Source organism: Chiloscyllium punctatum, chromosome 22 (genome assembly GCF_047496795.1).
Source record: "Chiloscyllium punctatum isolate Juve2018m chromosome 22, sChiPun1.3, whole genome shotgun sequence".
Taxonomy (NCBI): domain Eukaryota; kingdom Metazoa; phylum Chordata; class Chondrichthyes; order Orectolobiformes; family Hemiscylliidae; genus Chiloscyllium; species Chiloscyllium punctatum.
In genome coordinates this window covers 91,072,277-91,097,193 of record NC_092760.1, presented here as the reverse complement: position 1 = coordinate 91,097,193, position 24,917 = coordinate 91,072,277, and the positions used below count along the sequence as shown (strand labels likewise).

The 24,917-nt window shown below is 41.6% G+C and overlaps 1 protein-coding gene across 3 annotated transcripts in view; it reads right to left on the bottom strand.

The window, feature by feature from the left end:
• Nucleotides 1–24,917, bottom strand: part of ano1a (anoctamin 1, calcium activated chloride channel a) — a 214,552-nt gene that overhangs the window by 27,252 nt on the left and 162,383 nt on the right. For all 3 annotated transcript variants that reach the window (XM_072592818.1, XM_072592819.1, XM_072592821.1), the window contains 3 exons: nucleotides 18,106–18,251; nucleotides 10,022–10,174; nucleotides 4,886–4,938 (listed from right to left, as the gene is read on the bottom strand). In XM_072592818.1, the coding sequence (XP_072448919.1) occupies nucleotides 4,886–4,938; nucleotides 10,022–10,174; nucleotides 18,106–18,251 (352 nt within the window). The remainder of the gene's footprint in view (nucleotides 1–4,885; nucleotides 4,939–10,021; nucleotides 10,175–18,105; nucleotides 18,252–24,917) is intronic.

Genomic DNA, 24,917 nt, shown 5'->3' with positions numbered 1-24,917 from the left:
TAAAAATAAAAGGTTCCAGCATCATCTTCATGTGTTACTTTCTACCTATGAATAAAATATTATCTGGAAGAGAAACTGAGGGAATTATGTCATCTACAAACTTAGCAATACAGATAGGTGGAGGGACAGGTAGTATTGAGGAAGCCAGTGGGTTGCAGAAGGACTTGGACAGGCAAAAAAGTGGTAGGTTGTGGGAAAGTATGACGCTATGCACTTTAGTCAGAAGAAGAGAGGTATGGACTATTTTCTAAATGGGGAAAGGCTTCAGCAATCTGAATCACAATGGGACTTGGGAGTCCTAGTTCAGGATTGGCTTAATGTTTACATGCAGGTAGTCAGGAAGACAAATGCAATGTTGACATTCATTTCAACAAGGCTAGAATACAAGAGCTGGGATATACTGCTGGGTATGTATAAGGCTCTGGTCAGACCGCACTTCAAAAATTGTGAGCAGTTTTGAACCTGTATCTAAGGCAGGATATGCTGGGTGCCCAGAAGTGGTTTATAAGGAAGGTCATGGGGATGAAAGACTTGTCAGATGAGGAATAGTTGAGGACTCTGGGTCTGGACTCAGTGGAGTTTGGAACATTGAGGGGGAGCCTGATTGAAACTTACAGAATACAGAGGGGCCTGGAGAGAGTGGACGTGGAAAAGATGTTTTCACTAGTATCAGAAATTGGGACCTGAGGGCACAGCCTCAGAGTGAAGGGACGACCCTTTGTGAATAGACGACTCTATGGAACTCCACAGCCCTCTGCAGTAAAGTCATTGAGTGTATTGAAGACAGAGATAGATAGTATCATGATCAGTAGGGCTACGGGGAGAAGGCAAGAGAATGAGATTGAAAAACAATGATTGAATGGCCGAGCAGATTTGAATTCTACTGCTATTTCTTATGGTCTTTTGGAAACCTTTGGTGCTGTCCAGTGAATCTGGGTGCAGTGTGTTCTGGTCGCTGCACTACCAAGAAGACGTGGAGGCTTTGGAGAGGGTACAGAAACAGTTTATCAGGACATTGCCTGGTTTGGAGGGTATTAACCATGAGGAGTGATTGTATCAATTTACTTTCTTTTCACTTGAACGAAGGATGAGGGGCAACCTGATAGAAGCTTACAAAGTTCTGAGAAGCATGTATAGTTGAAGTCTTTTTCCCCAGGGCAGAATTGCCAATTACTAGGGGACTTGGATTTAAGGTAGAAGGGGGAAGTTTAAAGATGATACGAGAGGCAAGTTTGTTTTTGCACAGAAGATGGTGGAACATATCGCCAGAGAACCTGGTAGAAGCACATAAAATAGCAAAATCTAAAAAGGCATCTTGACAGATACAGGGAGGGAGTAGAGGGACATGGATGACAGAGGGAGAGTTTTTAAGTTTAGAAAGGTATCATGTATCAGTGCAGTCTTGGTAAGTCAAAAAGCATGTTCCTGTGCTGTACTGTTCTTCTTTCACATTATTGTTGGACACTATTTTCAAATCTAAGACCAGCAACAAACAGGCACAGCCCATGAACATCCAACTATCACTAAACAAGCTGCTGTTTAAGGCAGCAGTATATTTACAAACACTGATAGAAGGCAGCTTCACAACTTCATTAAACCATCACATCCGGTAAATGTCCGTTAAATAAATAGACCCAAAATGGCTTGTGGTATTTATACAATCCTTTGATCCATTTGTTCATGGGGTCAAACCCATTCACGTTTCATTTCTCATTGCACCTGATATGTTCAGCACCTCGATTCTCGAAGGCTGGAATGGACTTTGAGGACAAGAATCGAAGGATGGAGCAGCAGACAGAGCATTACATCATGGTGTGGGGCTTCATTCAAACTGGGAGCACGGTGAAATGTGGCTGTGCCAGGGGTCAGTCGGCTGGGGGGGGACAGACCCACTTTCTGCTGCCATGACCACTCTGAACGTTGTGCTGAGTATCTTATGGCTGGGTTAAGGACACCCACTTATGGTGAGAGATCAATGAGGAGGAGATGCAATTATCCAATTGTCTACATAGGAACCAATGGCAGTGATTGAACTAGGAATTATACTCTGCTAATGGGATTTCCACAAGTTAGACATGAAAAGTAGGATCAACTAAGGGCTGAAGAAATGTGAGAAACCTGCAATCACTGATGTTAGCCGGGAAAAACCCTTAGAGAAAATTCAAAGTCTAAAATGTGATGAGTCCATGGGACATGACAGCTGACATTCTGGTGTTGTAAAAGGGATAGCTACAGAAATAGTGGATGCACGGTGTATGATTTTCCAAAATTTCCTTGGCTCTAAAATAGTCCCAAATTGGACATTAGCAAATGGAAACAATTGTCCTTCAAGAGAGAAATAGGCAATCAACAACAGGCCACCTGACTTGACATCATTTGTTAGAAAAATTCTAGAGTCCTGGAAATGTAGATTATTAGTACAGTCAAAGTTTTTGTCGGAGATTGAGGATGCAATGAGTAGGATATATAAAAAGGGGAATGTGGTGATGTAGCATGCTGGAATCCCAGAAAGATGGCAGCATATGAAAGATTAAAATGCAAGATACGGGTCAATGGGGTTGTAGATAATGGGAGAGAGAAAATTGGGTCACAGGTACAACAGGCAATTAAGGTGGTAAATGGTAGATTGGCCTTCAAAGGCATTAGAGTACAAGAAAAAGGAAGTCTTTCTGCAGCTGTAGCAAGACTTATTTAGACAATGCACTCTACACAATTTTGGTAGCCCCCGAAATGAGGGGGGTCTCCCATGACAAGAGGCTCAGTAAACTGTGTCTATGTGCTCTGGGAGTGTAGAAGAATGAAAGGGATTTATCGAAACCTACAAAGATTCTGGAAGAGCTTGATGGGGGCGGGGAAAAGAGACACTAAAAGAGGTGTTGTCTTTTGACTAGGGAATCAAGAACAAAGGTAAAGGACCAAGAACAGAAATGGCTAGAAAAGCTCAGTAGGTCTGGCACCATCTGTGGAGAGAATCAGAGTTAATGTTTTAGGTCGAACGATCCTTCCAAAAGCAAAAGCAAAAGCATTAACTCTGATTCTCTCAACAGATGGCATCTGTCCTGCTGAGCTTTTCCAGCAATTAGTCTTTTGTCTGATTTACAGCATCCAAAGATGGTTTGGTTCTTAAGGTAAAGGAGATGATCGAAGACTGCAATAAGGAGAAATTCTTTCACTCAAAAGGATTGTAAATATTTTTATTCTTTTTCCACAAGACCTGTTGAATACTCAAATCATTGGGAATTAAAGGATGAGAGAGATTCTTGTGCTTACAGAAATGTGCTGGAACAATGTGTTCTGCAGTTTAATTCCTTCTAGCCCCACTGTTAGTCAGTGTCCCTGTCCAATCGACCACACGGGCAGACTCCAACTCCAGACACAGGCTGTTACGCTGTGACCTCCTATCCCACCAAAATGTTTGTTCAACAATGCCCTATCCATATTGAAGATCTTTCTCAAGGTTGTAATAATGCAACTGTGCACCCCCACTTCCATTAAACTCAACAGCTGAAGGAGATGCATTTTTTATGAGACTCAATGTTAGTTTCCAATTAAGGTAAAACTATCACTTTCAAAACAGTCAAACTCAAACTAATGTTGGATCATAAAGAAGCATGAAATGACTGGCTTCAGTTCATAAATCTAATTTAAGAAAAGCACCATCAGTCTTGATTGTGTATACAATGTGCCATTATATATACACAAGGTATTCCTGTGCTGCATAAACCAAGTTTAAAACTTTATAAAAAGTCTAAAATGAAATAAAGCATGTCGCAACCACCCCATTACTTTTGAAACAATAGAAGTCTCTCACATTAGCCTCTTGGCTATTCTAATGTCAACCATGAGCAAACTTGGGAAAAGAAGCCGTCTTTATACCTTTCCCAATTGCAGAAAGCAGACTATGTGGAGTTTAAAGAACTGGCTATTTAGTGGAGGTTCTGTCAATTATGGTTTCATTGGCCTAAGTGTTGTTTGTGAACAAGTTGATGATTGCACGGAGCATTCTGCATCAAAGCAGGTAATGTCAGAGTCATGCAGCATGGAAACAGACCCTTCCATCCAACTAGCCCATGCTGATAGCGTTTTTAACCTAATCTAGTCCCACCTGCCTGCACTTGGCCCATATCAATCCAAACATTCCTATTCATGTACTTATCCAAGTGTCTTTTACATGATGTAACTTAGTTTGAAAGTTCATTCCCCACACAAAAAAAGTTGGATCCCCGCATCTTTTTTAAAATCTTCCCCCCACCTTAAAAATATGCCTCTAGTTTTGAACACCCCCACTTTAGGGAAGCAATTTTGCTATTCACCTTATCTATGGCCATCATGATTTTCTAAGCCTTTATCAAGGTCACATCTCAACCTCTTACACTCCAGTGGAAAACGTCCCAGCCTATCCAGCCTCTCCCTAATAACTCAAACCTTCCACTCCCAGCAACATCCTGGACCTTTTCTGGACCCTCTCCAATGTTAAAGCTTAACATTAATGCTTCAGTTTAACTGTGAAAGTTCAGTATGGGTGGGGGAGAGGGGGAACCCTAATTCAGATTGCATGGAGAAAGGTACTGAACAATAGTAAGGCCCACTGAGCTCCCATTCTCTCAATTTTACAGATCAATCAAGATTTGACTCATACAATTAATTCGCATTGGATCAGGTTTCTCATTTCTGGAGATTGTCTTGCCTCTAACTTTGTTGTCGATTCTGTGGAGCATCCCCTCAAATGCCCGCTTCCCCCACCCATTAAATGTAATTGAATTAATTAGCAAACACTTGAGACAATCAGATCATACATACACACTCTGGGTTAGTTATTTTCATATTTATATCTTGAACAGTGCAGTGAAAATTCCTTAAGGACATTTAAATCATATTTACTTACATTTATGATGACAGCCAACTTCCCAATTCCTCTCAGAATGTTGTACCAGATACCTAAATACAACAGGACACCAGTGAGATTATTTTGGATATTGTCAGGCTAGTTTCATGCTCTTCCACTTTTTGAAAGCAATAGCTGACATCAAACCAATTCTTGAGAAAAGAACAATTCCAACTCAAACTTAACTCTCACTCATTCATTTAGAGATTTACAACACTACAATGTGACTCAGTAGGTCCAGCTTAGATATATATAAAACCATAACCACCACTACAAAATGACAGGTGATTGAGACAGCACTATTGCTACATTACCTATAGATTTTGATGGATTCCAATTCAGGAGATGGATTAGAGTGGTGCTGGAAAAGCACAGCAGGTCAGGCAGCATCCGAGGAGCAGGAAAATCGACGTTTTGGGCAAAAGCCCTTCATTCCTGCTCCTCGGATGCTGCCTGACCTGCTGTGCTTTTCCAGCACCACACTAATCTGGACTCTGATCTCCAGTCCTCACTTTCATCTAGTCCAATTCAGGAGACACAGTAGAAGTTGAAGATCATTCTTGAGTTTAAAATTGGGAGACAACAATAATGTTCAACAACATTAGAGACACTGGTAACTTGGATAAAGACCCTGAGATTTCAGATTGCTCACAGCAAGTAGCATTCCCCACCAATTCCTACTTTGGAATTGGTCATGATTTGGAGATGCCGGTGTTGGGCTGGAGTGTATAAAGTTAAAATTCAACACCAGGTTATAGTCTAACAGGTTTATTTGAAGTACAAGCTTTCAGAGTGCTGCTCCTTCATCAGGCGGTTGAAGGAGCAGCGCTCAAAAACCTAGTGCTTCCAAATAAACCTTTTAAACTATAACCTGGTGTTATGTGATTTTTAACTTTGGAATTGGTGATTGACTTCACTTAAACACTTGAGCATAGGATGTGAGGGGAAGTACAACAGATAAAGCCAATGGACCTTGAAGTCTTTTTGCTTGCATTTGATGCAAATAAAAGTTGACAAATTGGAAGTATGTGGGAGGACGAGCAGCAGCCACAGCACATCCCTAAAGAGGGGAGTCTGCCTGAAGACCAAGGTCTTATTGTGGTGCTCCGGTCCTAATCCTGTTCAAGGTTCGTTGGCCTCACAGTTGCCCAAATGAAAAGGATAGATGATCACAAATGGGAGGGAATCCTGGGCTGATACTGAGAAGTATGACTTCACACAAAAGGATAGTATAAATCTGTCACCGATTTCCCCCAAGGGTAAGGCTTGTTCAGTTGAAATTCTCAAAACTTAAAAATCTATCCTCGCAAAGTCAAGGAATGTTTATGGAAATCAATTGTACAGATGGACTTTAGATACAGATCAGCTTTGCTCTGCCTGAATAACAGAACAGGCACAAGGGGCAGGATGGCCTATTCTTGCCCCAGATTACATATACCCTTCTGATAATCATGCTATTGTTAACACTGGCAACTTACTCCTGCACCAGTTTCTTTTTTAAATCCTTTCATGTAATAAAATGTGACTTTCACAGAAAAACAAATCACATCACTCATGAATAAATTGCACCAATGTCACTTGCTAGTTTAAGTAAGGATACTTTAATTAATGCAGTCGAGTTAGATAAGGGTTAATATTTTGTTGACCAACCTTGCAATATTGGCTATTTCTGGAACTTCCGAACATATGGTATGTGTGTGTGTATATATGAAGCCAGAAAATCCAATGGCTGATATCTCCCACAAAACAGAATCTGGGAATTAGCTTAGTGACTAGTTTCCATGGTTTGCAGATGCTACTGAAATTTAAGAAGCTACTTTCTATTTCAGGAAGAGTTAACTCATTGTTTGCTGTACATCCTGGCTTCAAATGACAGCATTTGCAGACTACACAATCCTGAGAAAATAAAAACCATGTGCTGCTGCTTCTCTCCCTCTTGTTGAAGGATCTAGTTTTTCTTCTTAAATGAGATTGCTCTCCTGTCCCACCTCCTTGGACTAATTTAAAATCCATTCTAGAAAGCTCTCTATTTTACTTGGGATCACAAATTGGAAGATCAGGTCAGCTGTGCTTCTGATATCCTCCATGGGCCTAGCATGAAGGTCTGGTCCATTTTAACAGAGTTTGTCTTAACTACAGGATGCCTTGGTAGATTTATCCCTTTGTGCCTATTTGCACTTTGAACCAATTCACTTTGGTTCACTTTGAACCAAACTCTCCCCTTTCATCTGACATGCAAGATGTTTTGCATCGTTTCTCTGTCAGATTATTGATGGCCATAGATCCACCTCTTCAAAACAGAACCCCAAATATCTGAGTCAAAGATCAGCTGCCCAGGATCCCTCATGCTGGATTTGATTAAGTTTTTATAATTCACAGTTCCAGTCTCAATTGGTTGATCAGGAATTTCACCACAAACAAACATTCATGACTTTCAATCTCTCTGTTGAAGTAAAAATTGTTACTCAAAAATATAAACCTGTTGTAAATTAGGAAACAACAGAAAAGCTGGAAATAAACACACCTTTTTGAAAGCAATTAAACACACCTAAGGGACATTTCCCCAACCTTTCACCCTTCCAGATAAGGGCACAAGCTGTGAACAGACCTCTTCTGGGGCATTTTAATTTGTCTCAAAGTGAATTCCCCTCCCACTTTTGAGAAGAAAAGGAATGAAATTGAAAAATTGTGACAAGGGCCTGAATTGCTGCATAAATATATCAACCACGGAGGGACAAGTTACTAGTCTTTGTTTTTAATATACATGCAAATCAAAAAGTCAGAACTTTATTTAAAAAAAAAGGATGCAGATACCAGCTGAAAGGAAAGTGCAGCAAAGTTGCTGAGTCCTAAAGCGCAAAAGGTGCAGGAAGAGAATCGGACATTAATAAAGTCTACACTGTCCTCAGTACAAGAGCAAGGGGGTGATGTTGAACTTGTACAAGGCACTTGTTAGGCCACAGCCAGAGTATTGTGAACAGTTGTGAGCACTGCATGATGGGAAAAAATGCGAATGCATTGGATTGAATGCAGAAGTGATTTACAAAGATGGTTCCTGGAGTGAGAAACTTTAGCTGAGGATAGATTGGAGAGATTGGGACTGTCCTGGCGGAGAAGGTGGCTGAGAGACTTCCAAGATTATAAGCAGTGGGTTGGGGAGGGTTGGTAGGGAGAAGCTGTTCCTGATCCTTTTATGGGCAAAAACAAAAGGCAGAGATTTAAAGTTCAGTGTAAATGAAACAAAGATGATGCAGGGAGAATGGTCTTCACACAGTAAGTAGTCAGGGTCCAAAATACACTGCCAGAAAATGTGGCGAAGGGGAGTTCAATTGAGGCATTGAAGAGGGCAGCGAATGGTTTCTTGGATTAAAAATAAAGGCACAAGGGTATGGGATGGGGAAGTGCGGGAGAATGCTTTTAAGTAACGATGTGATTTGAAAAGCTGCTGCAGACACGATGGGCTGAATGGCCTTTGTGCCATATCTGATTCTGTGAAGCTCTTTGCTGACAGTGAAATGATCATTGCAATTGGATCTATTTATCTGTCTCATGGTAAAGCATTGAAATTCTAGCTTTCAAAAATAAAACTGCCTGGGAGTAGATATCAAAATAATTGAAATGAAAACAAAGCAAACCTGATCAAAAACATAACAGGAAACACACTCAGTACAACAGGAATTCTTTGCAGGTCTTGTTTAATTAAAAAAAATTTAAACAAATAATTTGGTTGAAGGATGTCCAAAGTAATTGGTTTGTGAATATCATTTCTAATTTACAATCTATGATCTTGCATTTCATTAGCTCATCATGAATGGTACAGATCAGATGAAGCTATCTGGCCCATGGTGTGTGCTGACTCTCTGCAAGAGTTGACAGGTTAATTCCATTGCTGTTTCCTTAATTGCTTGCAACTCTCATAGGATTTATCCAATTGCAACCTGAAAGTTGCTATTAAACCTATGTTTCCATTGCCCAGTTTTTCATTCACTGGTGGGACAATAATCACTGGCTGGGCCAGCAGTTATTACTCATTCCATCTGCCCCTCAAGGTGGTGGTGAGCTGCCTTCTTGAACTGCTGCAGTCCATATACTGCAGGTAGACCCACAACACTATTAGGGAGGGAATTTCAGGATCTGTGTTCTCCAAGTGTTGTTGGAGCTGTACTCATCCAGACATGATTGGCTGAATGACCTCTTTGTGCCGTAATGGATTTTGAGGGAGTATTCCATCCCACTCCTGACGTGGGCCTTTTAGACTGTGGAATCAGGAAGTGCGTTACTCACTGCAGTATTCCTAGCCTCTGACTTGCTCTTGTAGCTGGTGTTGACATGGCACATCCAGTTGAGTTTTTGGTCAATGGTAACCCCTAGGATGTTGATAGTGGGGGATTCAGTGATGGTAACACCATTGAATGTCACGGGACAGTGGTAATTGGTGATGGTCATAGCCTGACATTTGTGTGGCACACATGTTATCTGCCACATGTCAGCACAAGCCTTGATATGTCCAGATCCTATTGCATTTGAACATGAATTGCTTCAGTATCTGAGCAGGGACAAATCGTGTTGAACATTGGTGAACATTCCCACTTCCAACCTTATGATGGAAGGCAGGCCATTTACGCAACAGCCGAAGATGGTTCGGCCTGGGACACTACCCTGAGGAACACCCCAGAACTAAACAGACAGCACTATATCTTACAACAGGAGACATCTTTTATATAAAAGTGGGTCTGAGAACAGCAAGAGATCATAAAATCCCTAAAGTACAGAGCATCCCATCTAAACCCAGCCCTCTACTTTATCCCTGTAACCCTGCATTTCCCACAGCTATTTCATCTAGCCTGCACATCCCTAGACACAATGGGCAATTTAATACAGCAAATCCACATGACTGTGGGAGGAAACTGGAGCACCCGGGAGAAAACCCACAGACAAGGGGAGAATGTGCAAATTCCATACAAACAAAACAGTCATTTCAGGATGGAATCGAACTTGGGTCCCTGGCGCTGAGAGGCAGCAGTGCTAACTATTGAGCCAACGTGCTGCCCCAAGTTGTACTATGTCAGATACAAGCTGTCCTTTTTTCTCACTAAGAACAGTAAAGTATCACAATAATCATGGAGATTGACTGACCAATATCCTTTGCTTTCGTTGCATCGGGTCTTCGGAGTTCGCTGGTGAATTTTTTAGCATCCAGTCGGATTTCAATGACGTTGTTGAGTAGTGCAAACAGTGGAGCAAGTGGGAAGGAGGCCACAAAGAGGGTCACAAATCCAAACTGGATGACTGCAGAATGAATAGTTCACATGTTAGACATTAAAAACAGCAACAACTTATCATTTACTTGGAGTCAGAGTCAACCCGGAGGCCACTCTGAAAATAGGATCACAACATAAACATAGCAATGAACAGAAATAGTATGTCTGTGTCAAATTTTGAACTGGATTTTGTGGTCAACATTGAACCAATATTGCTCACTACTGAACTCAAACAAAAATCCACCCACTGATGTGATCTTGTGACCTTTCCCAATTGGTTGGGCTCTGGCACCAAATCAACAGATCTCTAGTCATCCAGCAGCAGTGATGCCATCAAACAAGATGAGCAATGAATCATGATAGAGTTCCTGTGCAAACACAGGAGTTAGTTACACATCTATAAGCTGCTGCCATTTTAATTATATTTGAGAGCTCGCAACACAAAATGATTAAGACAGGCAGATTGCACTCAGATAGGAGTTGAAATATTGAACTTAAGAGCTTAAAACATTCCAAAATTTTAATTAACAGAGAAACATCGCACTCTACAAATAAAAAACACGCAACGATTTTGCCAGTGATATGAATGAACTTGATACCTGGGAAAAAAAAATGGTGCACTTCTTCATTAGAAACAGTTACAGGGCTGACTGCCATTTCCACCCCTCCCCCTCCCACATCTATGCTAGCTCTCCAAATGGGTATCGCACCCAGCACTCCCCTGCCTTCTCCCAATATCCCTGCACATGCTGCCTTCCCAAAAACCCATCTAGTTCCCTTTTTAAAACCTTGATAATATAACCCGCTCCACCACATTCAGAGTGCATTCTCGATTCAAACGACTCCTTGTGAGAAAATCTGTGGATCTCTGGGAAATCCTGTGAATGATTTTAAAAATGTTCTTTCTTCATGTCACTCTTGCTTCTTTTACAAGTTATTTTATACCTGTACTTTCTCATTCAAAATTAGAGAGTTGTGAACACAGCCCAGTCCTCCACACAAACCAGCCTTCTAACCATTGACTCCATCTACACTTCGCACTGCCCTGGGAAAGCAGCCAACATTAAAGACCCCTCCCACCCCAGTTATACTCTTCCATTGGGCAGATGATACTAAAGTCTGAAAACAGGTACCAACTGATTTAAGAACAGCTTTGTGCCTTCTGTTATCAGACTTATGAACGCAACTCTCATATTAGAGTTGATCTTTTTCTGCACCTTCTGTGACTGTAACACTATATTCTGCATTCTTCCTATCACCCCCATGTACAAATGTAAGGAATGATTTGTCTGGTTAGCACACAAAAGAATACCTTTCACTATCTCAGCACGTGACATTAGTAAATCAAATCAAATCCCATGCTTTCGTATGTGGGAACATTTTCACACTTATTTACTCTGTCCAGATACATGATTTTGATTATTTCAATCAAATCTCCGTTCAGCTTTATCTCCCGCAAAGGGAACTGTCCCAAGTTCTCCCATCTGCCCTCATTCCCAGCATTTCCTCATCCCTACAGCCAGCTTTGAATTTTTTCTACACAAGGCTTTAAGAGTGAGATAGAATACCAAAGCAGGGAAATCGTTCTAAGTGTATTAGAGACCGCAGCTACACAACTGTATACACTTTAGGAAGGGTGCGAGTACATTGAAGAGGTTCAGAAGGTGTTTACAAGAATGGATCCAGGGATGAGAATGAGAATTTTTAGTTGGGGGATAAGTTGGAGAATGTAGGACTGTTTCTCCTGGAAAGTAAAAGACTAAGAGGATATCTGTTTGAAGTTTTCAAATTCATGAAGGGTCTGGACAGGGACAAACTACTCCCACTTCTAAAAGGGTTGAGAACGAGACGACGCACAATTGAAGTGATTCACAAAAGTAGCGAAAGTGACGGGAGGAAAAGAAACAGTAGTTGGGACCTGGAGTAGACGGCCAGGAAATATGGTGGAGGTAGGTTCAACTGCGGTATTCAGGAAGGGCACTGGGTGATAACTTAAATACTAACAATGTATAGGGCCACAGGTAAAAGGGAGAATGCATCAAGTTACAATGGTCATGTGGAGTGGCAGTATGAACACAATGGGCTGAACGGCCATCTTCGACACAGCGTTGAGATGATGGGAGTCCCTTGGGACCTTGGATGGAGGGGAGGGGAGGGGAGTGATGTGGACACTGGTTTTGTATTTCCTGCTGTGGCAGGGGAAGGTGCCCGAAATAGGGTGCGAGCTGTTGGGGATTGTGGATCTGACAAGGGAGTCACGGAGGGAATGGTCTCTCCAGAACGCTTATAGGGGGTGGGGAGGGAAAAATATATGTGTGGTAGTGGGATCCATTTGTAGGTGGTGGAAATGCCAGAGAATGTTGTGATATATCCAGGTTGGTGGGGTGAAAGGTGAGGGTCCGGGGTGGGGAAAGGAGATTTCTGTCTTTGTTGTGTTGGGAGGGATGGGGTTCAAAGGCAGAGATGCGTCGGGATGCGTGGGGATGCGCTGAAGGGCACTGTCAACCACTCATCACTTCTGGATCCCTGGAGACGATGCGGAATTCCAGGAATCTCCCGAAGATCTGCAGTGTACCACTCACTTATCACTGAGCATTTGGGTTAGTCGTATTCTTATGACATGTGGGATGCTGGTGTGGCATAGACAAAGTCAACTTAGATGAGAGATAAAAGACGACAAGAAAAGAGGGAGCTGGACATAACCTAAATTCTCACATTGGAGATAGGGACACCATTCTGTTTAGTTTGACTATTCACACTGAACATTTGACAAAAGATCCTAAACTTTGAGGAAATGATTTGAAGAATAAAAGCTAAGGTTTTGCATATAAAAAAGTGAATTAATTTTTTTTTTTACAAGGAACACTTAGATCTTGCTGGAAGACAAGAAATGGAAAGGGCGACCTCGATTACAGCTGTGCCACAATAAAGTCTCTCTGAAGGATGCCAATCATTATTTTAGCATTTTAAGTCCTCACTTAATGCTTCCTCATTTTCAAAAAAAAACAGCTGGCTAAAGACCAGAAGATGAGCATCCCTGCTGCATGTCCTAAACACTGAGCTGCAGTCAGGTTTGAAAGAGGTTATAAATATTTGTTGGAAGTTCAGGACAATGTAATTTGTCAGCAAGTTGGATGACAGCAGGAAGTTTCACAGCTTCACTGTTAGTGGGAAATGTTTTTTTGTGAATGGGCCATTAAAACAGCAACAAACTGAAGTGTTCCAGTTTCACACAGCCACAACTGAGTCACAAGAAAGCAGGACCTTGGGACATTGTGGAAAACACACCCAAACCTGTAAACATGATACACTTCTTCCAGACCTTTCTTACACCCATGATATACCAAAGCACTGGGGGTCAATTCATTTCTTTTTGACGTACTGTCACTCTTTTTCCTAATTACAGTAACAATATTTTTTCAAGAGCAAATCCCACAAACAATTTAAATGAACAATCCTATCCTTTGTTGGAGGGATGTCGACAGACATGTTCAGGAGAACAGTCCACCTTTACTTCCAATACTGCATGAAATCTTCATGTTCATTCAACTTTATTTAATATCCCACCAGAAGGACAGCAATGTAAGTGCCCTCAGAATCCCTCAGCTCTGTAGCCAAGTGTCAAAGTGCCTGGGAGTGGGGCTAGAATCCACAGCCACATAACTTAAAAGATAACAACACAGGCAACACAGGAATGCAGCTGAAGGTAAATTGATAACTTTATTCCGAAAATGAAAAGGTGATCAATGGACAGCTTCCCATGTGCGAGTGAATGCAAGATGTGTTGACTGTGAGAAACAGTTAGTCAGAAACAGCTAGCTGTTACAATCTGTGGCCGTTTAGGTGTGATCCTCACCACTGCACAGCAAGTCAAACAGGAATTGCACAAGGTTTTACTTGCTTTGAGAACACCACCACTCAGGAAGTATTTATCATCAAACACAGAGGTGTGAGGATATTCTCCATGAGCACAGAGCATCCCCCACCTCCCCTCCACACCATATTCTCTTTGGTGTCATCCATAAACTTACTAACCATGTCTCCTATATCCTCATCCAAATCGTTTATATAAATGGCAAACACAAGAGGACACAGTACCAATCTCTGTGGACCACCACCAGTCATAGGCCTCCAGTCTGAAAAACACTCCACCACCACAACCATAAACCTTGTGTCTCCTACCATCAAGCCAATATTGTACCCAGCTGATAACCTCACTCAATCTCTTGTGATCTAACTTTAGTTAGTCTATCTTATCAAAGGCTTTATGAAGGTGCATGTAAACATTTACAGGTCTGCCCTCAACCTTTTTGGTAACTTCCTCAAAGTGATTAAATTTGAGAGACAGGATTTCCCTTACAAACTGCTGATTATCCCTAATTATTCCTTGCCTCTCCCAAATGAGTGTAAATTGTACCTTTCAGGATAATCTCCAACAATTTACCCACTATCAATGTCCGGTTACACAGGTTTATAGCTCCCACGCCTTTCCTTACAGCCTTTCTTAAATAAAGACAACATTAGCCTTCTTCCATTCCTCACCCATGGTACAGGTGATTCAAATATCTCTGAGGGACCCTGCAATTTCTTCCCCAACTTCCCTAATATCCTGGGATACACTCGATCAGGTCCCAGAGATTTATCCACCTTTTTGTTTTCTAAGACCTCCAGCACCTCATTTTCTGTAATATGGGCTGTTTTCAAAACATCAGAATTTATTTGCATGCTCTCTAGCCTCCATTTCCTTTTCCACAATATATTCTGACATGAAATATTCATTTAGTATCTGTCATTACCTGATATTCAACACAGTCTCGTTATCTTCAAAGGGGTTGTATTCTCTCTAGTTGCTCCTTTGCTCTTAATGTACTTTTAGAATCTCTTTTGGAATATCCTTTATCTGCCAGAGCCAACTCATACCCCCTCTTTGCCCTCCCGATTTTCTTAACAATGCTCCTACATTCAAGAGATACAGTTAAAATCAATTTTCTGTATCTGATAGGTTATTCTTATTCTTGACCAGAATCTCAATATCTTTACTTATCCATTACTCTCCACTCTGATCAGCCTTACCCTTCACTCCATCAGAAGCATAACGCCTCTGAACTCTCATTATCACACTTTTGAAAGCCTCCCACTGGTCAGTCATCCCTTTACCAGTAAACAATGTACTCCTTAGAGAGCACCCCTGCGAGGTCCACCTGTCATTTTCCAACATTAGAATGGAGCAAATGGTGATACTTGTCAATATGACACAGTGCCCATGAGATGGGCTCTCACTCCAAGCGGCTAGAGTGGCTGTGCAACTCCAGCACAATTCCAGAACACATCAGTGGGTCCAGGATGAAGCAGTTCTGAACCGATGACAGTAAAGTGTCATTTCTGCAGCTACAAACATCTGCACAAGGTGTTGCCTCTCGAAATGGTCAAGAGCAAACATTTGACAAAGGGGGAAGACCCCGGTATTTGGGTCAAACTAACATCCTGGGAATTTACAGACTGAAAGTGATTTAATGGATTTGACAATGCTTCCTGCTTGTGTCAAGTTAAATTTCCCATTCAAGTTCTTTCCTTCTCACATCAAGAATGAACTAATCGCGGAGATTACCAATTGCAACTAGAAGACAGTTCATGACATACAGCAAGAGCACGAGGGGTGGGGCGACAGCACGAGGGGGCAGACTCCATCGTACACAACGCTGCTGAAGTGAACTGAATACAATGGTTTTCTGTAGTTGGATCACAGGGAAATCCTGGATAAGTTGAATGATTACAGAGTGAGGGGCTCAGGAAATTCCTCCAAGTTGAGAATAGCTTGGAAAAAGCCAGTCACAATTAATGTTCAGTGCAGCAGAGAGTGGGGCTTGAAAGCCCAGAGGTAAGTAATGGTTATGTCAGTGGAACTGTAATTCAGAATCCCAGACTAATGTATGGGGACATTGGCTCAAGTCCCAGAGTGGCAGAAGCCAACTTTTGAATTCAATGATAAAAAATATCTGGAATTTTAAAAATGCCCATTGATGATCATGTGACAATTGTCCATTTGGCTCACTAACATCTTTTACTAAAGGAAATCTGCCATCCTCACCTGGTCTGACCTACATGTGACTCCAGATCCACAGTAATGTCTAGTTAAGGATCGGTATTAATTGCTGGCTTGGAATTTACAAACAAGAAAACATACCGGTCTGGTGATATGGAAACATTTCTGAGCATGGGCTGAAATACAATTCAAGAATCCAGAGGAGCATTGTTCCAGAAAGGGAAGCTACAAACATTGACCACCAGAGCAGGAGCAGCTGCTGGAGCAGTGCATGACAAAGGAACTTTCAAGGCCAAGTCATTGACTTGCAATTGGTCTCAGTTGCATTTGACAGAGTCTGCGAGGTGCGAAACCAGAGTCTAATCAAATGGCCTCTGTTCTACAACAATTCTACGAACTACTCCAAGTAGAGAACAATTGCATGGTGATAGGAAAATGACAGGTGAGTGGATATCCAAGCTGATGGGTTGAATGGCTTCCTCTGTGTTGTATCATTTTTTGGATTGTGTACACATTGTTGCAAAGAACAATAGTTTAACATGGTCATCTGCAGGTGGGTTTATTATAAATAGAATTGTGAAGGCAAGTCCTACTTTAAAACCAATATTTCATATTGCTTGAAATTTGCTCAATAAGTGGGCAGGTCAATGTGATCACTAATCTAACAAATTCTTACACAGAACAGAACGAATTGCAGACGTTACATCAGCCTGATATTATTTAGCAAAACCTCAGGAAAATGGAGAAGTTGAACAGCCTTTTCTATCAAGGCCTCCTAACACCTGTGAAACTGATCTTCAAATGACTGTGATAGCAACAAGATATTGTCACAGCATTTCAGCATGAGCTCAGACACCCCACAGCCAGTTGTGCTTTGTTTTAAAAAAAAGGGAGCGTGCAACAGGAATTTCTGGGTCCACTCCCCACACATGGAAAACAGCAGTAGTTTAGGGAATTTGGAAAATTAATTCAAGGAGAGTCAGTACAGTGAATCCCACATTCTGGAAGTTGGCAAAGCTTTAACATATACCTGATCAGTTACCCAGAGCTACGCAGAATACAGTTTATTACCAGAAGAACAGTCACATCTGAAATAACACTTAATAGGATGTCTGGTTCAAAGCTGTGCTCAGAAGTACACAAATGTGCAAATTTTCAGAGTTAATTGTAATTATAACTTTTAACAGAGCTATTCTTGGGAGAGGAAGGGGGAGGTGGAAAGGGGAAGTTGGATGGAGGTGGGGGGGGGGAAAATGAAGAAATGGTAGAGACTACACACCCCCCCCCCCCTCCCTCCTCCCCCCTCCCCCCGTCCCCGTCCCCATCCCCATCCCCATTATGGCTTGCCATGGGTGTTCCTTTGCATGACTGATTCCTTGCAGTCTTCAAACTGAACCAGAAACGAAACTGAACCAGAAAAGATCATATGTTGTTACTGCCCTCCCATCAGCTCCCAGCATGGGGCACGAGTGTATGCCCTGTTTTGCCCTGACATTATCAAAACCAATTTGGAGAGATCTGTTGGTGTCTCAAACATACACAGGTAACAAACATTATGAAAAGAAAACTAAATCTTTGAGAAGTAGATTATGAAACTCACTTGTTGGAAGTATACCTGCCGATTTCCATACAAAACATCCTTCCTCTCATCATTACATTTGCTAATCTTACAAGGGAGGTGTTTCTCTTACTAAGTGTGGCCATTTCAATACTTCAACCTTAAGGACAAGCCCCACTACATTATTTGCTTTCCCTTTGTTTCCTGCACGGAACAGAAAAACAAACAAAAACCATAATTGCTGGAAAAGCTCAGCAGGTCTGGCACATCTGTGGGGAGAAATCAGAGTTAACGTTTTGGGTGGGGTGACCCTTCCTTGGAAGGGGATTCACTATCCTGCAATTTAATGAATACTCACTCATCTCCATATACTCTGGAGTCAGACCAGCAAATGGCTCCAGATTGTAGTCGATTTCATATTGCTCTGGTGCCTTACAATTGTTCTCCGTTTCCAATTTGGCTTCTCTTTTTGCCTTTATATACCGGATCAGCTTCTTCAATTTCCTGAAATGCAAGAAATGAGCGCTGAATTATTGAAACTGAAAGGAGATATAAGTTTCAACAGGGTGACACAAGGGCGTATTGAATTTTAAGAATCTGCTTATGGGATGAAGTAGTCAGTGGCTGGGCCATCCCTAATTGCCCAGAAGGCAGTTAAGAATCAGCCACTTTGCTGTGGGTCTGGTGTCACACGATGGCCAGGCCAGATAAGGACAGTAGATTTCCTTCCCTGAAGGACATTAGTGAATGTCAATTGCCAGAAAAAGCCAATGGCTTTATGGTTACTATTGGGCTAGCTTGTTGATTTCAAATTTCACCACCTCCCACGATGGGCTCAAACACATGCCCCCAGAACATGGGGCCAAGGTTCTGGATTGTTTGGCCTGTGACATCATCATTATTACACCACTGCCTCCCTGATCAGACTTTCATGACAAAAATCACAGCTCAGGTTTTCCCCTCCCACCAATATTCCCAATCAATTAATAACCAAACTAGTTGATTAATTTCATAAGTTACCATGTGATTTGAGCTCTTAGCAATTGGGTTTATTGATGCAATGTCATTACTTGCTGGTCTACATCACATAGCAACATACAAACTAGGGGCAGGATTGAGTCACTCAGACCCTCAAACCTGCACCACCATCTAACAAAGATCACAGTTGGTCTGACACTGTGCATTCCTCCTCTTCTTCCCCCACCCTCTGCCTCTCAATATGTATGATGAAAGGTTATTGAATATTTGTCAACCTTGGCATTAAAAATAGTCAGACTCCAAAGACTCTCAATCCTTGAAGAAAGTAAGTTATTTTCATCTCTGTTTGAAATGACGGTGTCACTGGTTTTTAGACCAACATTCCTTGTTCCAGATTGTCCCATAAGAGGAAGCATCCTTCTCACATCCACCTGCTCACAGCTGCCCAGGATTTTCCATTTGAATCAAGCCACTGATCCTTCTAAACTCCAGCAGACACAGAACTGACCCATCCCACCTTTCCTTGTATGATGACATGCCCATATCTGGCTATTACTCATGGTATAAGGTCAGAGCAGATGGAACAATATGCACATGGAGATCTGTCAAACACACACAAATTATGGGCCGGACATTCGACACTTCGAGCTTCTCATCATTCAGTAGGAGCTCAGTTGATCTGCTGCCCTCCGTTCATATTCCTACTTACCGTGGATAAGCTTTGATGCTGGTCACCCACACAACAGGCAGGGACACTGGCTCAGTATACAGAGATTGGTGTGTGGAGGGTGCAAGGAATTTGGGTGTGGAGTGTGGGAATGAGTGGCAGCAGCAGCAAGTTTGTAACTTGCTCATTTTCCTTCAAATAATTAACTTAGCAGCTTCACTATAAAATTAATAAGGAACTGGTGGAAGAATATACTGAAATGTGAAGATGTTACACCAACTATTACATAATACACATTGAATCTCAATAGATGCAAGGTTACAGTCAAACGAGAAACTCCACAGTGAAGACAGAAATCAAAAGATCCAAACCAAGCTGTCATTGTTGCTTCAGACATCAGCTGAGAGTTTAAGAGGACGAGAGTGTTTAATGTTATGACGACTGGATTGAGAAAATTATTGGAGGAATTATATTTAAAATATTTACCAGAATATTGACCTACCCATCATAGTCTTCTTGGTGCCAAGGAATGAGGGGTTTAAACAGATCCTTATGGAGGTCAAAAGGTTTTAGAAGTTTTAAAATGTACACGTTACTTTAGAAAGATAAACTGAAGATTAATTTAGAATTTATACTGATAATTTGGAATTGGGGGATATGTACAGTGTAAACGTTTGCTGATGACATTAAGATGAGTGGCGGAGCAAAACGTGCAGAGTGGAGAAACTTTGCAGAGGAACATAGGTACATTGAGTGAGTGGGCAAAGGTCTGGCAGATGGAATACAATGTTAATACATGTGAAGTCATACATTTTGGTAGGAGTACAGCAAAATAGATTATTACTTGAATGGTAAAACATTGTAGCTTGCTGCTGTGCAGAGGGACCTGGGTGTCCTTGTGGATGAATCACAGAAGGTTGATCTGCAGGTACAACAGGTAATTAGAAAGGCAAATGGAATTTTGCCCTTCATTGCTAAAGGGGTTGAGTTTAAAAGCAGAGGGGTAATGCTACAACTGTACAAGGTGCTGGTAAGGCCACAGCTGGAGTACTGTGTGCAGATTTGGTCTCCTTAAGGAAGGATGTACTGACACTGGAAGGAGGTGCAGAGGTGGTTCACTTGGTTGGTTCTGGAGTCGAAGGGGTTGGCTTATGAGGAGGGGCCAAATAGATTGGGATTATATTCATTTGCATTCAGAAGAATGAGGGGGGATCTTCTAGAAACATAAAATTATGAAAGAAATCAATAAAATAGAAATAAAACCAGGAGGTTTCCACTGGCAGGTGAGACTAGTACAAGAGGGCATGGCCTATAGATTAAAAGAGGCAGCTTTAGAACTGAACGGAGAAGGAACTTATGACACGAAGATTGGTGGAGTAGCAGAAAGCATAAGGGACTGTCAGAGAATACAGGAGAATATAGATAGACTGGAGAGTCGGGTGGAAAAGTGGCAGATGGTTGTCAATCCTGACAAATGTGAGGTGATACATTTAGGCAAGACTAATTCTAGTGCGAATTATACAATGAACGGAAGAGCCTTGGAAAAGTTGATGAGCAGAGAGATCTGGGAGTGCAGGTCCATTGTACCCTGAAGGTTGATGCACAGGTGGATAGAGTGGTCAAGAAGGTATATGGTACGCTTGCCTTCATTGGACGGGGTATTGAGTATAAGAGCTGGCAAGTCATGTTAAAATTATACAAGACATTGGTTCGGCCACATTTAGAATACAGTGTATAGTTCTGATCACCACATTACCAAAAGGATATGGGCGCTTTGGAGAGGGTGCAGAGAAGGTTTACGAGGATGTTGCCTGGTATGGAAGGTGCTCGTTATGAAGAGAGGTTGAATAGGTTAGGATTGTTTTCTTTAGAAGAAAGGAGATTGAGGGAGGACCTGATTGAGGTTTATACAATCATGAAGGGTATGGACAGGGTAGATAGAGATAAGCTTTTTCCCAAGGTGAAGGATTCAACAACGAGAGGTCACACTTTCAAGGTGAGAGGTGAAAAGTTTAAGGAGGATACACGCGGCAAGTACTTCACACAGAGGGTGGTGGGCGTTTGGAATGCGTTGCCAGCAGAGGTGGTAGAGACAGGCACGGTAGATTCATTTAAGATGCACCTGGACAGATGCACGAGTAGAACCAGAGGGATACAGAACCTTTGGAATTGGGTGACAGGTTTAGACAGAACATTTGGATCGACTCAGACTTGGAGGGCCAAAGGGCCAGTTCCTGGGCTGTAATTTTTCTTTGTTCTTTGTACTTCTTCACCTGGAGGGTTGTTAATCTATGGAATTCCTTGCCCAGGGAAGTAGTTGACGCTACTTCAGTAATTATTTTTAAAGCTAAGGGAGATACTTCTTTGAAAAGTAAAGGAATTAAGGGACATTTTCGTAACACTGTTGAGTGGAGCTGAGTCCATGAGACGATTAGCCATGATCTTATCGAGGGGCAGAGCAGGCTCGAAGGGCCAGACGGTTGACTCCTGCTCCTAGTTTGTACGTTTGATGTACGAAAATAAATCAATTTATCATGGCAACAGATTCGAAGACCAAAAACTATTTACATTTGAATCCATGGTTTAGAAGCATCAGTTGAATGGAATAAAGGCAAACTAAATCCTTTTAGAACTTCAGCCTCTGGTACGAACTGTTCATGACTACTACACAGGATCTCTGTAATGTGCATTTGTTTGTCAAACTCTGACTTTTTCTTGTTCCTGGGAGCTCCACGGAGATGCAAATTCAACTTATAATACTGTAACATTTTTCTTGGTTAGAGAATCAAGTTCATTTTTCGCTTAGCAATCCATGGAGTCATTGTCAGAGAGTCACAGAAACAGCCTTTTCAGTCCAGCCAGTCCATGCTGAACATAATCCCAGAATAATCTAGTCCCACCTGCCTGCTCCTGACCCATATCCCTCCAAACCTTTTCTATTCATATAGCCATCCAAAACGTCTTTGAAAGTAATTAGTGTATAAATGCTCAACATATCCAAATCACACTCTCCAGCAATACAATAATGTTTAAAAGCTCATTCAGATTTAAGAGTTTAAATTATGAATTTGCCTGCTTCCCACAGACAGTGGCCACAAGCATCTGAAAACAATTCACAATTCAATCATTTTACTGAGTGATATTTCCTAACAACGGGAACCACAATGTGGAGGTGCCGCTGTTAGACTGGATAAAGGGTTGGAAAAAAAGTCAGAAGTCACACAACACCAGACTATTAGTCCAACTGGTTTATTTGAAATCACAAGCTTTCAGAGCGCTGCTCTTTTGTCACCTGATGAAGGGGCAGCACTCAAAAAGCTTGTGATTTAAAATAAACTTGTTGGATTATAACTGTCGTGTGACTTCTGACTTTGACAATGGGAACTGCATTGGACCCTGAATCAAAGTCACTAGCTTAAATTACAGACCTGATTAAAACCTCAATTACAACAAAGATTACAAAAAGAAAAAGTGGTGCATTTTGGGATAGTCTTTAATTTCAGGCATATTGAAGGGTCAGTTTTAGAATTTGGCTGATGACCAGCCTGGGCAAAGGGGAAGCGGTGAAAAGGGAGGACCAGATTATTGTGCTTTCAGACTGCAGCAGAGGCTTCTGTGTTTACAGTGGCTAGGCAGATTGTTTCCAAAGATATTGAGAATTTTGGCTTACAAACTGTTTTACTGAAAACATTACAGCGCAGTACAGGTCCTTTGGCCCTCGATGTTGTGGCGCCCTATAAACCCAACCTGAAGCCCATCTATCCTACACTATTCCATTCTCGTCCATATGCCTATCCAATGACCATTTAAATGCCCTTAAAAGTTGGTGAGTCTACTGCTGTTGCAGGCAGTATGTCCCATGCCCGTACTACTGAGGAAAGAAACTACCTCTGACGGCTGTCCTATATCTATCACCCCTCAACTTATAGCTAGCCATCAACATCCGTGGAAAAAGGCTCTCACTGTACACCCGATCTAACCCTCTGATTATCCTATATGTTGCAATCAGAGGGTTAATCATAAATGTTATGCTTTAAAATTACCCACTTGTAAGGTAAAAATGAGTTGGAATCTTAAGGATTGAGACTTCACATTGCTTTCTGAATACAGTGATCCCATGCTTAATTTTCTTGGAGACAGGCAGGGAGGGAGAAGTGTTTCGAAGATAATCTACAGACTCTCAAGCTGCCAGAATCCAGGGGAGAGAGAAAGATAGCAATTAGAGGCTGAAAGTCTCAATAGTTCACTGCACAGGAATTTGGGTGGGAGTCAGAAAAGACCAAATACGTAAAGATTTAAAATGAAGCTTCAGGAGATGTCGACTTACTGTTTGAGTGAAAATTGCCAGAGGGAAAAACAAACACTGAAAGACCAACTGCGTGGTTAAATATTACCAGGGCAAGAAATGAAAGGAAATAAATGTTTGGGAGCTGAGAAACTTTGGACTGGGGCCAAAAATTGAACTGGTTTGAGAAAATCCTGTCAGTGAAATTTTCAATTGCACTAAAAAGGACAGGGGAAGTTCTATTCTGTACTTTCATCTCTCTTACAGAAATGAGGTTTGGTCAACAGTGCTTTTAGTTTGCCTGTTATGCAAATGTATTTAAAAATGAAATCTATTATCCTTTCAACTAGAAGTTTGATTTTTCTTCAAAACGTTACTGGTCACTCCAGGGATTCTGCAGGAAACAGGAATGGGGCAGGCAGATGGCCCCACCTTCCACTCATTTATCAAGATTGACATTTCTCATTCTTTAAACACATTGCACTCACAATAAAACTAGTATCAGCTGAACATAGTTTCATTTTTTATGAATGCTATGATGGTGGTAAAAATATAAACTGAATTTTCTGTCTGTACCAGATGCAGATGCAAGTCACATCCAACCCAGGGACTTATCCTAGCATTCTCTGGGAAGCTAGTGAGGAGATTGCAGACCGTTGATATTTATATCATTGTCTACAGGAACAGTGCCAGAAGACTGGAGAATAGCAAATGTTCAAGAAGGGGAGTAGAGACAACCCTGATCATTATAGACCAGTGAGCCTTATTTTGATGGCGGATAAATTGTTGGAAAAGGATTATAAGAGATAGGATTCATAATCATCCAAAAAGGAATGAGTTGATTTGGTATAGTCAACACTTTTGTTGAGGGTAGGTCGTGCCTCACAAACCTTATTTTGAGTTCTTTGAGAAGGTGACCAAACAGGTGGATGAGGGTAAAGCAGTTGATGTGGTGTAAATGGATTTCAGTAAAGGCATTTGATAACGTTCTCACGGTAGACTATCAAACAAAATATGGAGGCATGGGATTGAGGGTGATTTAGTGGTTTGGATCAAAAATTGGTGAGCTGAAAGCAGACAGAGGGAATGGTTCATCTTGGAGTTCAGTTACTCGTGGTGTACTGTAAGGATCTGTTTTGGGTCCATTGTTGTTTGTCACTTTTATAAATGACCTGGATGAGGTTGTAGAAGGATGGGTTAGTAAATTTGCAGATGACGCTAAGGTCGGTAGGGTTGTGGA